The following is a 14827-nucleotide window of genomic DNA, read 5'->3' as shown; positions in this document are numbered from 1 at the left end:
TGCCTTATCTGAATATTTAAAAATAATCTTGACCTTCATAATCCTGGTCAGGGTTTCTGTGCCCTTCCCAGGTGACCTCCCCAGCAAAGCAGCAATGTAGATGTGGTAAGGTTCAAACTTGGTCCTGGTGCAGACTCACCTGGGGTGCTTATAAACATGTAGGTTTCTGGGCCCTAGGTAGGTCATCATCCCTGAGGGATTTTTTTTTTTTTTTACTTAGGCAGTAATATTTAGGGTCACAGGTTTAAGTCTTAGCCCTATCACTATCATACATAATCAGCTCAGGTCTTGAGCCTGTTTCCTCCTACACTAAGTAATTACCCTTGCAATTCTCTGAAGATAAAGTTGATGTACGAACCATATTCTACTCAAGGCCTGGACAGAGCAATATTGAATAAACACCTGCTGGGTGAACAAAAAAAAAACATGATGGCTGGGTAACAAAGAAAATATCCAGCTAATAGAATTTTCCAGTTTGTAACAGCTGTTCTGAACAAACTTGGCAACTGCAGCCAGCACAATCAATACTTTCTGGAGAGGAGGAGATGTATTCTCATGAAGATTCAGGGAACTGAAAATAAGAAAGCAAAGTTTTAGGGAAGCTGAGATGTGGATCTTGGGTCATGTATCAGTGCCCAACCACAACTTCCTGGTTGATCAGAAGACTGGAGGTGTCTTCTGTGCACTGGGCAGTTCTACCCCTTAGGAAATCCAGTCAAGACGAGCAAGTGTGGCAGGCAATTTGCATAATGGTTAAGTTGCCTCATTCTATATTGCAGTGCCTGGGGCCGAGTCTCAGCTCTGCCTCTGTCTGCCCATGAGCACCCTGGGAAGCCACAGGTGTCACTCAAGCACTTGTGTCCCTACCATCCACATTGGAGACTTGGATTAACTTCTCAGCTTCGGGTTTCAGCTTGACCCAGCCCTAGCTGTTGTGGGTTTCTGTGGAATGTGCTTAGAAGCTTTAATCTCTCTTTCACTCTCTTTTTCAAATACGTTAAATTAAAATAATAATAACAGCAGCCAGAGAGTTTTGGTTCTAAAATCTAGTACTATTTTTTATTTGCCTTGGATATCTTACATTTCCTTTATGAAAAAACAAGAATGTCAATTTTTTTTTTTTTTTTACTGCCCTGTCACTGCAGTAGCCATTGGGAATCCATTCTGGGTGTTTGGATTTGCCAAATTCTGTAAAGGATCTCTCTCTCACTCTTTCTCTTTTGCTTTGTTTTTGATTTTTTGTTTTCTTTAAAAAGACAACTAGAATCTCTTTAGTAGTTCTTCTTGTCAGGTTTATTTTTATTTCTACCTGAGATTTACAGAGAGAGGAGAGTTCTTTCATCTACCGGTTCACTTTACAAATGGCCACAATGGCTGGGAGCTTTTCCAGGTCTCCCATGTGGGTGAAGGGGCCCAAGGACTTGGGCTATTCTCCACTGCTTTCCCAGGCCATAGGCAAGAAGCTGGATTGAAAGTGGAGCAACCGGGATATGAACCAGCGACCATATGGACTGCTGGAACTGCAAGTGGAGGATTAGCATGCCCGACTGAATTGGCCCCAAGATTTGTCTCTTAAACATTTCTTTTGAAACTCATGTGAAACATCAATGACTTTTTCATCCACAGACCAGATATTTTATATCATGTTTCCAACCCATTTAGGAAGTCACTCTATGTGAGATCTCTATCTCAAAATTTTACTGGCATGGTTGCAGAATAGAGCCCCAGCAACCTTGTGGGTTTCGCATAAGTGAACATTATTTTTGAAGCACTGGTTTCTTGAAATGTAAATTATTAGAACAGTTACAAATGTGTGTGTGTGTGTGTGTGTGTGTGTGTGTGTGTGTGTGTATGCGCGCAGGCGATACCAGCAGGTAAATCATATGTTACAGTAAATTGACTTTCAAAATGTGTATTTTGAAGGCTCCAGCAACCGTTCACCCCTCAGAGCCGAAGGCAGGAACTTGCCCATCCCGGTCCCCAGCAAGCCCCAGCCGCCATTCCCCAGGGAAGAAGAGGTAAAGCAGCATACATTTTAACTTTATTATTTTTTTTTTTCTGAAGCAAATGGACCACCAGAAACTCACTTTGAGTCCTCTACTATGTTTTTACCATAGGTTAACTTTAATGTTCTCTGTTTGAAAATAAATATGTAAGGGGAGAATCCAGAAGAAAAATATGTTCCTTTTCCTGGATATTCTAGCACACCCTTCCAGGGGCAATTGTGTGTTATGCATTAAACAATATGAAAAACAATTCTATTTTTCAACTGTTTTCTAACTTAGGCCTTGAAAAAGTTATGTAATCATTAACACAGCATTTTTTCATTAAATAGGTTATTGCTATACATTAAACTGAAGAAATAATTGTCTCTATCTTTCCTGATCAAAGGCTCCTTTATAAAAGGAATACTTGTCACAGCTTTCTTTGTAACTGGTATCATGATTAAAATAATTCAGACATACACACTCTAGCCCTACCTGTTCACACACAAAAATTTAGCCCTACCAGTATGATTCTGTACTAAAATTAGGAAAGCAAACATTTTAGACCTTATGTAATTAAGATGGCGATTTATGGAAATCATTACTTGGAAGTGTTTCTTTCCCCTTAAATGTGTAACTGCAAAAAATTTTTTTTAATTTACATTTTCAGAATTCATTAAATGAAGAGTGGTATGTTTCTTACGTTACCCGACCAGAGGCAGAAGCTGCTCTCAGAAAGATAAACCAGGTATTGTGGTGGAGTTTATTTTTAAGTTGCTGTAAATATTAATGGAAGAAGAAAAAGGAAACTGACGTACACGGAGCACCAGTTATGGGCTAGAAATTGTGCTCTTCCTACAAGACCCATTCATTAGTGCCTGCTTCACACTTACCAGCATTCATTACAGGAGTCCTAGGGCTGAAAACCATTAGGCTGGCAGGAGAAAAAATTTCAGTTAAGATAATCATTTGTTCAGTTAAGATAAATCTCTTGAGAGATTTAACAACAAAAAGTGTCCACTTTATCATAGGCATCATATTGTATTGTATCAAAAGGCTACTCTCCTTCCCTCACACTACTAATCTTACCAATTCTATCTTCTTCTTTATGTGGCATTGCCAACTCTCAAGTTAAGTGGACTCACAATGGGAGAGATAGCAGAGACTTTATGCCCTTTCAACTAGAATTTTCTGGCCAGCATTTTATAATATTCTAAGATCTTAAGTAGATTCCCTGTGGTCCAGTGCTGAGCCTTGTGCTTAGATCTATCAGGTGGGAAAAGCAAACATCCTTCACTTTTCGCATCTAAATTCTACAACAGGAGTGGTGTTTGGCCTGGCAGTTAAGACACCCACAACCCACACTGGATGGAGTAGCTAAGTTTGATTTTTGACTGTAACCACTGATCGCAGTCTCCTGCTAATGCAGACCCTGGGAAGCAGTGATGATGGCTCAGGTGGATGGGCTGTAACCATCACGTGGAAGACCTGGATGGAGTTCCCCGCTCCTGGCTTGGGCCTGGCCTGGCACCAGCCATTCTTGGCATAGGGGAAGGAACCAGGGGATGGGAGTTTCTCTATTTAATGATTTCTCCAAAAAAGTTAATTTTAGAGCAGTGTTTCTCAACCTTAGCTGCACATTTAAATCACCTGAGTTTTTAAAAAAAAATCCCGAGTCCTAGATCTCAAGTGAAAACATCTTGTTTTAATGAATTGAGGGTGCTATATGTGGGCTCTGCAAGTCTTCCAAATGCCCCAGACAATTCTAAATCCACATTGCAGAATGAGGCTGTGAATCACTGGTCCAGAGATATGCTTGTTGAACAGAGATGTTTCAACTGGCTCAATTAACTTGGAATAAAAAAAAAAAGACAAATGTTGTGGATTGATGGCTATTTAAAGTTATCATGATTCAGTTCACAGAGGAGGAAGTGGTTTAAATGAGTCCCTAGGGACTGTTTTAATATTAGGTCTTTCTTTATGGTATTAACATCAGGTAGTAATCATTTATAGAATGAAACTTTAAAACACAAGGAAATCACAACTCTACTAAATATCAGGAAAAAGATTAGCAACAGTGCAGAAGGTCCACATTCATTTTTGCTCAGGTATGAGAGGCACATGCAAGAATTAAAAACAGGAGAATTTCATAGGAATTTTGGTGTTTTCTGACTTCAATTGTAGAAAAAAAGAGCTAACTCACAGGTGGGGAAAGATCTATCTTGTGTTATCCAATAAAATCCTATTTCTCTTGGCCCTTTATCTAGCGAATGACCTGTTATTTGTTTTATTACTGGGGCAGGGAGTGGGAGAAGGTTAGGGAGCGACTTTGAAGAGGTTGAGCTGGAAATTCCTCTGAGAAAAATCTGGCTGCCTCTTTCTTGACAAATATAAACATCCATGCCAACGGGCGCAGTGGCTGTTTGGGGAACCGAGTGTTAGTTGACTCATCAACTGACAGTTTTTGCAGTCCCCTAGAGGCTTGACAGACAAGAGGAGTATTGACTTGTACTGCTCCCATAATAACAAGAATTTACCCTTTTAGGATGGCACTTTTCTGGTTAGAGACAGCTCTAAAAAAACAATCACCAACCCGTATGTCCTCATGGTATTGTACAAAGACAAAGTTTACAACATTCAGATCCGTTATCAGGAGGAAAGTCAAGTGTACTTGCTGGGAACTGGACTCCGAGGGAAAGAGGTAAGGACTTCAGGTTTGAAAATGTCTCCCATGTTGGGTTTTAGGTTCCTCTGCACACTCATGGGATGCCTTCCTGCCACCTTTTTTGGAATCCTGCATGTAGCGCAGTTTTAGAGACAGATCATATTAGGAAAGCCCTTTTTTAGCTTGAAAGAAAACAAAACCTGTGGTTAATTCTTCCATAGAAGGCTTTCTCAGAAAAAAAATCAAGTTATCATTTGATTTTTTTAAACACCTCTAGATAATATCAATGGAGGTCTTTTCTGTTATTCACTTCAGTAACATTATTTTGATGTACAGCACAGACTGTGAGGCTGATTATCAATTAGAGCCAGCTGGGAAAGGGGACACCTCAGGATGATCACACAGTGATTATTTAGATGCTTGGGCCATATCTTACTAATCATGGAGGCTGGGCTCTGTGAACGTAGTTAACTGGCCAAAAAATTTTCTCTCTGGCCAGCATTTTTTTCAGTGGTAATTAGAACTAACGTGAAAGAAACCCTCAGGAGTAAACTTTCACAAAGAAAATAAGCAACTAAGCCCAGTGTTGCAAACATGCTTTTTAAATTCAAAGTTCGAGAAGAACCAACTGCATCAAACATTCCCACAAGGAGAAGCAGCCTACTCGATTTCTGCATCCGTCAGCTGAAATAGCCTTATCCGTGCTAGCCAGACTGAAGAAAACACCCTCATCCTTCTAAATATGGGGTCCAGTCACTGCCATGTCCCATGTTCCAGACTAATCCAGGCTTTAGACTTCACCTCTAATCGCCCTGAACCATGTGTGACTTCTTGATTCCTTAAGGACCCTATTGCTGCCACTGATTAGGGGGGAAGTTGGGAGTCAGAAACCAAAACCAAAAACAAATAGAAGAATCCTACGGCAAGTACATCAACATTAGTGTGTTCAGGATAAATGACCTATGCGAAGCTAAAATTATACATTTGTCTTTTATCCACAATTGTTTGCTTGTTGGTGAGGGATATTTTTCAAAATTCTATAGAAGAAATCTCTCAATTATTTCTCAGTTTTGACCTTTTCTCCCACAGTCCCCTAACTGGAAGAGATGGGATACATTATGCAGATCAGCTGAGGTTAGAATTCATGCTGTGCGTTCCACTGTTGACTTATCTCCTTGTTTTGACTTCTGCAGGACTTTTTGTCTGTGTCAGATATTATCGACTATTTCAAGAAAATGCCACTTCTGCTCATTGATGGGAAAAATCGAGGTTCCAGATACCAGTGCACATTAACATATGCTGCAGGCTATCCATAGCAAGTTAGCCAAGCAAATGGACCTTCCTCCTACCAACCCAGGGAGGTGCACTGACCTTGGTGAATGGACACTTAGAACGGACTCGCGCTCTCAACAGGAACACAGGATTTTGCCCATTACTTAAAAAAAAAAAAAAAGTTTGAAACAAAGACTGTTAAATAGCTCATAATTTATTTATTCTTCATTGTAAAGTTGATGAGTAATCATGTTCATGCTTGTGGCCTAGTAGTCTGTTGTAATAATTCATTTAAAAATTTCTGATTAGTCATTTCAAAAGTACATTTGTTTACACCATTAGAGAAATAATTCGGGGCAAGTCTAAACATGCTGAAACATAGTTTTAGTAATCTGTAAAACTGATTGAATAGCCAAATGTTCAGAGACAATCATCAGTTTTACATAAGTAATCTAAAAATTGCCCAAATTTCTTTTCTCAGTGGTAATAACTTAAGAATCTTCAAAAATATTTTATTGTTTTCTTAATTTTTTTGGCTGGGTAGAGGATTATGCTTTTTGTGTATAAAGATAAAAATATTGTTAGGACAACTTCCTGAGATTAAAGTGGTCTTTTGCTTTGCTTTTGGATTCCTAAAGCAGCTTGTGTTATCCATACTATTATGTTTCTGATGAAAGCAGATGTAAACTAGAAATGCCAACAGAAAGCATTTTGAATGTAAGCAGGAGGCACCCGCATCACATACACCTGGGTGTAAGCTGACACTTCATCATCTCCCCATAGCTGTATCCATGCTGCAGTCCCTCCCAGCTGTCCAGGGATAGCTGAAAGCTTCACAGGGGTAAGTGCTTACGCCGAAAAATGGTTAGATTTCCCCATTAGAGCAGTCTTCAATAAGTGCAAGGAAGAGATGTGATACAAAAAAAATGTAGGCATGAGCTTCAAATAATTTATGCTAAACATCTCTTTAATTTTTTTTTTCTTATTTAAAAGGCAGACTTATACAGAGAAGGGAGAGAGAGAGTGTGTGTCCTTTTGTTCACTGGTTCACTCCCAAATGAGTAAAGCTGAGCCCATCCAAAGCCAGAAGCCAGCAGCCAGGAAGCAGGAATTCCTTCCAGGTCTCCCTTGTGGATTGTAGGGTCCCAAGAACTTGAGCCACAACCTCTGCTGCTTTCCCAGTCGATAAGCAAGGAGCTAGACTGGAAGTGAATCACCTAGGGCTAAAATCAGCACCCACTTTGGTGCCAACACTGCAAGGATTAGCCTGTTGAGCCACCACACCAGCCCCCAACTTATGCATTCATTGCATTTTTAATTCCATCTTTTACTTCCTCTATTTTTTCAGGCACTCTCATTACTGCAGTGCTTTTTTTAATCCCTGACAAGACTTGCCATAAAGCCACCTCTCCTCATCCTTCCCAAACCACTTGATTCCTCAAAGCCATTCACGTCTTTCCTTCAATTTATGAGAAAGGTGTTACACTTTCCACCATTGTGACTGAAATGACAGGAATCTGATGTCTTCATGGTTGCCAGTTTATCTTTCTTCAAGCACCTGTAACTATGGAGTCTTGGACTGAGAATAATTTTCTGGGATCCCCTCAAAGAAATTCTGCACACCTGGAGTAACTCATTGCCATGCTTCTACTTTTTTCTCTCAAATCAAGAAAGCCAATTGGTTACAGGAAAGACGCCAAAACACAAAAATACAACTAAGAGCCCCTGCAACCTATGCCAACCTTAAGACTTGCAAGTCACTTGACCTGATACTTCATCCACTTGCACCTGTGTCTGGCACTTACTACCAATTCTAGCCTAAACACATACTTTCCATTTAAACTTTAGTAACTCTCAACCTGAGCCAGATTCAAGAGTAAGGTAAAGGACAAGCACTGCCCTAAGACTATCCCATGGCATACTTGTGCCACCAATGAGATGTTAGCCACTCTTTGGAATGTTAACAGAAGGGCAGATACGCAAGTTAGAGGGTAAGCAGCCAGTTGAGATGCTCACATGTCACCCTGGAGTACTCAGGCTCAATTTCCAACTTCAGTTCCTAACTCCAGCTTCTGTTCAAGCAGAGTTTGGGGAAAAACAAGGTTCAAATCCATGGGCTCCTGCCACTCACGTGAGAGAACACAGATGAGATTTGGGGTTTCCGGCTCTAGATTGGACCAGTCAGGCACTGTAGGGATTGGGGGAGTAAAACAGCACATGGGAGTGCTCTCTCTCTCCCTCCCTCACTGCAGCCCTTTCAATGCATTTTTTTTTTAAGTTAAAAATAAAACAGGCTTGAAGAATACAAAACGCTTATTTGTAATTTCACATTATTTTTATTCTGTTTTTAATTAGATTAGTAAACTCAGCCCTCCCAGATACTTAATTCAACAGTAAAAATAGAACTTAATAAGAAATCACATGGAAAAACTGTTAGGAGAAGGGGATACACTTGTCATTTTAGATTCTTCAAAGAGGGTATTATTTCTTTCGGTTTCCTGTGAGTCCTCTGCCTTCCAAGGATGATTAAACTGTAGAGTGAGGTCACAAAGCAGTAACTGGGAGAGTTCTGCACAAAACAAGACAGAATATATCACATATCATACACAGCTACTACTGCTATTCCTAATTTAACTTTTTAAAAATGATGAAAATTTCTAATAGGATTGCTGCATTATCTTTTAGCTTCCAGTGTTGCTACTGAGAATTTTCACATGACTTTAATTCTTAATCCTGATTTTTCTCTTAAGTTGCTTTACAGATCTTTTTTGTTTTCCTAGTATTCTGAAATTTCACAACACTGTTCCTTGGTATGGATCTATTTTCTTTTAGTTGGGCTAGGTCTTTTTCAGTTCTGAGACTGATCTTGTAAACAATCTTCCATTCCCCACCTTTCTAAATTTCCCATCTCCATTGGTTTGTTCTATACTCAGGAAATTTTTTCTTTTTTATCTTTAAACCTTCCTGTAGGGGAGTTTTTCATTTCTACTGTCACTCTGATTTTTCAAGAGCTCCTTTCTCATCTCTACAGGTTTATATTCGTTATTTATGTTTACATATCTTTGCTTACTTTCTTGTGAATATTAGTGATCTTTTCTTGACATTTTCATTTTTCCTATATGTTGGTTTCCTCTTTTAATTAGATATACTCCTTAAATATCTGCTGTGTTGTGATTGCTCACATTTAAGATCATAGCCTTCAGAAAACTGAAAGCTCCATATCCATGCATTCTATAATATGGGGTGATCTCATGGGTCATTTTGCTATGGAAACCTCCACTATGAAGATCTCTAGGTCTCTTCTCTTGGGCTGGTTGTATTCCTGAAAGAAAAATCTTAGAAGACATATATCTGGCTTTCACTGTTCTGAAAGGAAAATCTTTGAAAGTAGGAATATGACCTTCTTGTGCTTTGACAGTCATAAGAAAAAAAAAAACTGGGATGGGTGTTTTGTAATTCATTATCTAAACATTTGTTTTTATTGGAAAGTCAGATTTACAGAGAGGAGACAGAAAGATTTCCCATCTACTGGTTCACTTTCCAAGTTGTCTCAATGGCCAGAGTGGAGCTGACCCAAAGCCAGGAAGCAGGAATTTCTTCCGAGTCTCCCACACATGTGCAGCAGTCCAAAGCTTTGGGCTGTCCTCCACTGCTTTCCAGGGCCACAAGCAGGGAGCTGAGATGGAAGAGTTCCAGGATCCACACCCCTACGAGATCCCAGTGCTTGGAAGGTGACAGATTAGCCACTGAGCCATAGCACTGGGCCCAGTATCTAAACTTCTAATACCCCAGGTTTTTAGTATTTGCTCTTGGCTAGGGTAGAGGCTCTACCCTAAGCCAGATAAGCTTGATTCAGCTTTGAAACGTCTGTGACAAGAGGGGACAGACGACAGTTGCCCAGTTATGGACAGACCTCAGGGATTTCTTCCACTGTTAACTAACCCTACTAAGAGCCTTCACATTCAAATGATTCCAGTGTGCACTGAATCTTTGGGGCTATTTATGGATTTACTCAACCAGTTTAGAGTTCAGATTTTTAGACTTTAGGCTTCAGACCTGTGTTTCTGCTTTCTATTCTCTTGTATTGAAATCTTTTTACCTCATGGATTTTTGAGGTAAACCTCAGATCTACCAAACACTAGACATGCTTGACCTTGAGTAATTTTCACATCTGTAAATGATAACAGCTCATACCTCCCAGAGTTGTTGTGACTAGTAACTCCATTTACGTAGGGCTCTTAGAAGGGTGTCTGGATTATAGTAAAGGCTGTCTTAGCTATTGACATTATTGGAGGGAGAAAGTAAGAGTAAACAGAATGCACATTTAATTCTTCTATGTTTACCATATGCTTGCCTTCCTAGCCTAGTTACATGTTCCTCGTACCCTAACTGCCGGGATTGCCTTTCAGGAATGTGCTTATCAGATTTATTATTTCTAATTTACTTTATGAATGAATACTCTCCAAACCAGATTAAATAATCAAGTTTGGCAAGAATCTGACCCTCCTTTGTTCTTAGTGAATTATTGCAGCCAGAGCCATTCATTTAGTAAACATTTTCCAAGTATATATTCTGTCAAAACATGGTGCTAAGTGGTATAAAATTCCTTAAGGAGTTTGTAGTTGAACAGGGTAAGCAAACATGCAATCACAGCACAATGTGATTGATGACATAACAGGGCAAGAGGACTGTGTCAGCTCCAACAGTTTACCAACATACTATCCCAAGTAACTAAGCAGCAGTGAACTTGGTGTTGGTAAGGGTAGGTGCAGCAATGGAATTCCAAAAAGGTGGTATTATGTGTTCAGGCATAGACACAAAGGACAACATTGGGGCTATACAAATAATCCAGTGGGGCTGATACACAGAGCATGCAGGGAGAAAAGAACAAGACTGGAGAGGCACGCAGGGGCCTATTCTCAGGAGGTCAAACAATTCATCCCAATTCATCGTTCATTGATTGATTGTCTGTTCTGAGGACAATCAATCAATGAACGATTATAGCTCTATGTTTTAGAGAAAGAGCCCTCCTTACAGAGTTAGGCTTGGTTTACAGAAAAGATGAATTAAGCAAGATTAATCAGATCTCTTTGAATCCTCAGAACCTTGGTTAACAGGAGCTCTGACTTTCCGAGAGAAATATAGAGCATAAAGCACTTCCCAAACTTGAGCATAATAACTTGGCTCTTTTTCTCTCACACACACTCTCTCGAGACAGCAGATTCATGGCTCGAAGTTTGAGAAATGCTGCCCTGGGAAAACAAATGGAAAAAGCAAAACAAGCACTCACTATTTGGCACCTAACTAACATTCCTCTTTTCTTCTTGGTTGCATAATTGTATTTCATCTGAGGTGCAATTCTCCTCCACTTCAGCAGTAAGTTCTGACTGGTCCGAACTGGTCTTGGGATTTCCATTCTCCTTGGCCAGGGTTGCTATAGGCATGTGCATGCGATGCAAATCTGACCAATAAAAGGAAAAGGAAAATGTACTGGAGAGATCTGGGGAAATATCGCTATGCGAGACACACTCTGTAAATGACTACCTCTGGGGATAATGACCATGAGGAACAGCACAGAGCAGAAAGATACAAACAGCCTAGTCCTTCTGTTTCTCAATCTCTGAAGTTAAAGCTGCCTGACTTTGAATCTTCTGGTTATCCTTTCTTTTATGAATCATATTATTTGTTTCTTGCAGTGTAAGGCCTCATAATTGACTCAGAGGCAGTCTTCAAATATCCAAGAATTGTTCCAAGCACAACTATCTAGTTCCTGACTTTCATGGCAATAAATAGGACACAGAGGAGAGAAGAGGGGGATCCTTCTTAGTTGATAAGGAGTATCTAAAATGGAATAAATAAGCCAACTAGTGAGATCCTCTGAAATATTCAATCAATGGAAATGTAATGTTCCTTGGATAAGACAGAACATGTGAGGTTAAGTGACTACTTATCATGACAAATAATGTTTAATCCTACTCTATGAATCTACTCAAAAAGAGAACCCATAACTCATAGAACCAAACTTAGAATTTGTAATTTAGAAGGAACATTAGGATTTAGTAAGGATCCATGAGTCATGGCATTGGCTTTTTAAGAGTGACATAGTCACACAACTGGAAGGAAAGAGAATCTGGAAAGGTTAGACAGCATTGTAAGTTTGTTAGTGTCAGGGAAGAGAATTCAGGTCTGCTTCAAATATCATTATGGTTTAGATCATATTTAGTGCACTGTAAATATTTCTTAAATGAGAAATCTTGATAAGTGGGAAAAATTGTTACACCAAAGAAGTACAAATTGCTTCTACTACTTTATAACAATGACATTATATTTTTATAGTGATACTCACTTACCTTTCATCCTCTTCAACTCCAAAGAAATGGTATTAATATTTTTAATTATGGCTTCCACCCTCAGCTTATGGTCAGCAACATTGTTATGAAACATCTGATGTTAAAGAACAAATATGTAAACTAAATATTCATTTGTACTTTTAAAAAACAAATTAATACTCCTAAAAATATCTTACTTCAAAACTTAATTATGAAGTGTCTTTCCAAAGGGTTATAACACAGCAAAGCATATACAGTGTGAAACGTTTTCCAACACTACAACCGAAATTCCTAGGGTTTGATTTCTTCCTTAGTAACACCACATCCACAAGATAGGCCCATATAGCAAAAATGAAGGTTTCCTCTTTTTAGAAGAAGACTCGGTGTTTAAAACTGTCTTATAATGTAATAGCCATGGTGTAACTTCACTAATTTTATTCTTCAATGACAGGGCCCACATATGGTTTATTTAGGTACCTGGTAAAATTATAAATGATATTTCATTATCATCCATTGCCTAGGATGGGGGAACAGACATCTTAGCATTAAGAGCTAAGAGAAACACACTTCAGTTTTGGTTCACTAAAATGTATAAAATCAACATATTACTGAATTATGTAGAAGATACAGAACACACATTTTTTTAAATCAATTGTGTCAGAAATATAGAAAGAGATGGTTCACTAGAAGCTAATTTTGTACCTCTTTCTCAAAATGACTTGGATAAACCATAATTAGCACACGCAGTTCCAGCAATGTAACAGCTGTGTGATTATGGGTCTGACTGTTGATCAAAATAATGAGAAACAAACTAACCTTTCAGTCAAGCTTGCCTTCGCCTTTTCCCGAACCAAAGAAACGGATCCTACTTCTCTTACTGTCTTTCGAGCCACTGTAAAAGAAATTCATTTTCCAGGCATCAATATTTAAAAGACACTTCACACCCATTTGGAAGCCCTCATATATAACAAAAAAACTGGATTTTTCTCAGATTTTCTCAAGTCTGAGAAAAAAAGATAAATCACAGAAGAAATCATAAGATTTAAAAATTAATTCTTGTAAAACAAAATTTCTTCAAACCAAGCATGAAATAAAAACTAAATGGGCAGAGAGTTGGCCAGGAAAGTCAGCGCTGCACCCAGGGCAATCTGTTTATCCAGAGTTCACTACTACCCAACTTCTGGGGTCAGAGGACACAGCTGGGTCCCATGGGTCCCACCCAATTGCTGACAAGTCAGGGGTGAGCCCCACCTTCCCCAAGGTGCTGGGTCAGGTCATCACTCAGAGTCACAAACTGTGGATCTGCAGTTGAGTGGGAGGGGAATAGCGAGAGCAGGGTGGGGGTGGGAGACAGCACTCGGGTCTCAGAGCTGTCCTCTGGCTGCAGGAACTGACGTATCCAGGCACAAACCCCCCGGCCAGAGCTCACTGAGCCAAGCAGCCATCGGCCCCACCGCTTTCACTCAAGCCCAAGCACACCAGCCTGCCCAAGAGCCTGCTCAGGGACGAAGAGCAACCTAAAACAGCCCCATGCCTTCCCCAACAGCATTAAAATCATTGCAATTAGCACTGGGTAAACCCGGCCTGACACGGTCTGTTGACAATAGTCCCTGTCTGGTTTACCTACTCAACCGCTCCTTTTTAGCTCAAGGGGAAGAGTCCCACGGCCTTCGGGATGGCAGGTGAAGAAACCCCAAAGCCGCCCAGGGTGAAGAGAAGCCGAAAGCAGCCTGGATTTATCCGCAGCTCTCACCCTCCCGAGCCGAAGAGAACCATTTTAAAGCATATTCCCAGTGACGCTAGCCCGAGGAACTGCCCAGGCCGCCCCAGCCCAGCGCCATGGACCCTCAGCCTGGGGTCACCCCGGACCCTCAGAGACAGGCCAACCCGCCCAACTTCTCCTCAGCAGGAAAATCCTCAACATTTTATCTCCTCATCCTCCCAAACCTGATTAGGATACTTAAAAACCCACAGCGCCTGTCGACGACGACGACGACGGACCCACCCAAGCAACCGTCACAGAAGTTACCACCCGACCGCGAGGCTGGCAACCGTTAAAAGCAAGCACGGGCTTCCTATTGGCTGGCGTTTCTGCCTGGAACTTTGATTGGCCAGCTTCGCTGCCCAGAGCATCCTGGGAGTTGTAAGCCCCTAGGAAGGGACTGGCCAAGAACGTTCTAGATGGGCGGCTTTGCTTGTCACCGCTGGTGACTGGAAGCGGTTCCTGCCCGTCTCCTTGGCTCCCAGAAATGGGTGGCTTATAGCCGTTAACCCAAATTCTCACGGTGGACAGTTAATGTTTGAGCCGAGAGACTGCCCCGGTTTGACTCCTACCCCGTTGTTTAGCTGCGTAGAAGGCAGGCAAGCGACGTAAGCGTTGAAACTCCAAATGTCATTGCCATCACAGGGAATGATAACTGACTCTGAGCGTTATTTTGAGAGTTAATGAAGCAGTGCATCAGAAGTGCTTGGCAGATGATAACGGTCGCATACATGTTAGATATTTTCTTTCTTACAAATTGTTACAAACTTATACAGATGAGTGGAGGAGCGCAGAAGAGCAGAGAGCTACACAG

The 14827-nt window shown here is 40.5% G+C and overlaps 2 protein-coding genes across 10 annotated transcripts in view; one reads left to right on the top strand and one right to left on the bottom strand.

Annotated features, from left to right (window-relative positions):
- Positions 1-6543, top strand: part of LCP2 (lymphocyte cytosolic protein 2) — a 49073-nt gene extending 42530 nt beyond the window's left edge. For all 3 annotated transcript variants that reach the window (XM_040972162.1, XM_040972163.1, XM_040972164.1), the window contains 4 exons: positions 1924-2018; positions 2656-2733; positions 4531-4686; positions 5844-6543. In XM_040972162.1, the coding sequence (XP_040828096.1) occupies positions 1924-2018; positions 2656-2733; positions 4531-4686; positions 5844-5966 (452 nt within the window). In that variant the 3' untranslated portion in view covers positions 5967-6543. The remainder of the gene's footprint in view (positions 1-1923; positions 2019-2655; positions 2734-4530; positions 4687-5843) is intronic.
- Positions 6544-8238: 1695 nt separating this feature from the next.
- CUNH5orf58 (chromosome unknown C5orf58 homolog) lies at positions 8239-14335 on the bottom strand. Of its 7 annotated transcripts, none has more exons than XR_005883053.1 (5): positions 14257-14335; positions 13068-13143; positions 12273-12366; positions 11213-11383; positions 8239-8491 (listed from the first exon to the last, which is right to left on the bottom strand). XR_005883053.1 is itself a non-coding variant. In XM_040972145.1 (4 exons), the coding sequence occupies exons 3-4, from the start codon at positions 12364-12366 to the stop codon at positions 8340-8342; spliced, it is 246 nt and encodes an 81-aa protein (XP_040828079.1). In that variant the 5' UTR covers positions 13068-13143; positions 14257-14304; the 3' UTR covers positions 8239-8339. The 7 variants fall into 7 exon arrangements, 3 of the variants coding, with proteins under 3 accessions (XP_040828079.1, XP_040828074.1, XP_040828065.1); XR_005883051.1 differs by having other exon boundaries at positions 13068-13254; positions 14224-14313; XR_005883049.1 differs by having other exon boundaries at positions 14224-14311.
- Between the last annotated feature and the right edge of the window lie 492 nt (positions 14336-14827).

This window comes from Ochotona curzoniae, unplaced genomic scaffold, assembly GCF_017591425.1.
Source record: "Ochotona curzoniae isolate NIBS_2020 unplaced genomic scaffold, NIBS_Ocur_1.0 contig_1, whole genome shotgun sequence".
In the NCBI taxonomy this organism is placed as follows: domain Eukaryota; kingdom Metazoa; phylum Chordata; class Mammalia; order Lagomorpha; family Ochotonidae; genus Ochotona; species Ochotona curzoniae.
This window is presented reverse-complemented; position numbering and strand designations above follow the sequence as displayed.

Excerpts from the sequence above, each read along its gene's own strand:
- CUNH5orf58 (XM_040972145.1), bottom strand. The coding sequence starts at position 12,366 with ATGTTTCATAACAATGTTGCTGACCATAAGCTGAGGGTGGAAGCCATA. Across the intron at positions 8,492-12,272 it reads GGAGTTGAAGAGGATGAAAG|AACTCTCCCAGTTACTGCTT; the intron begins GTAAGTGAGTAT and ends TGTTTTGTGCAG.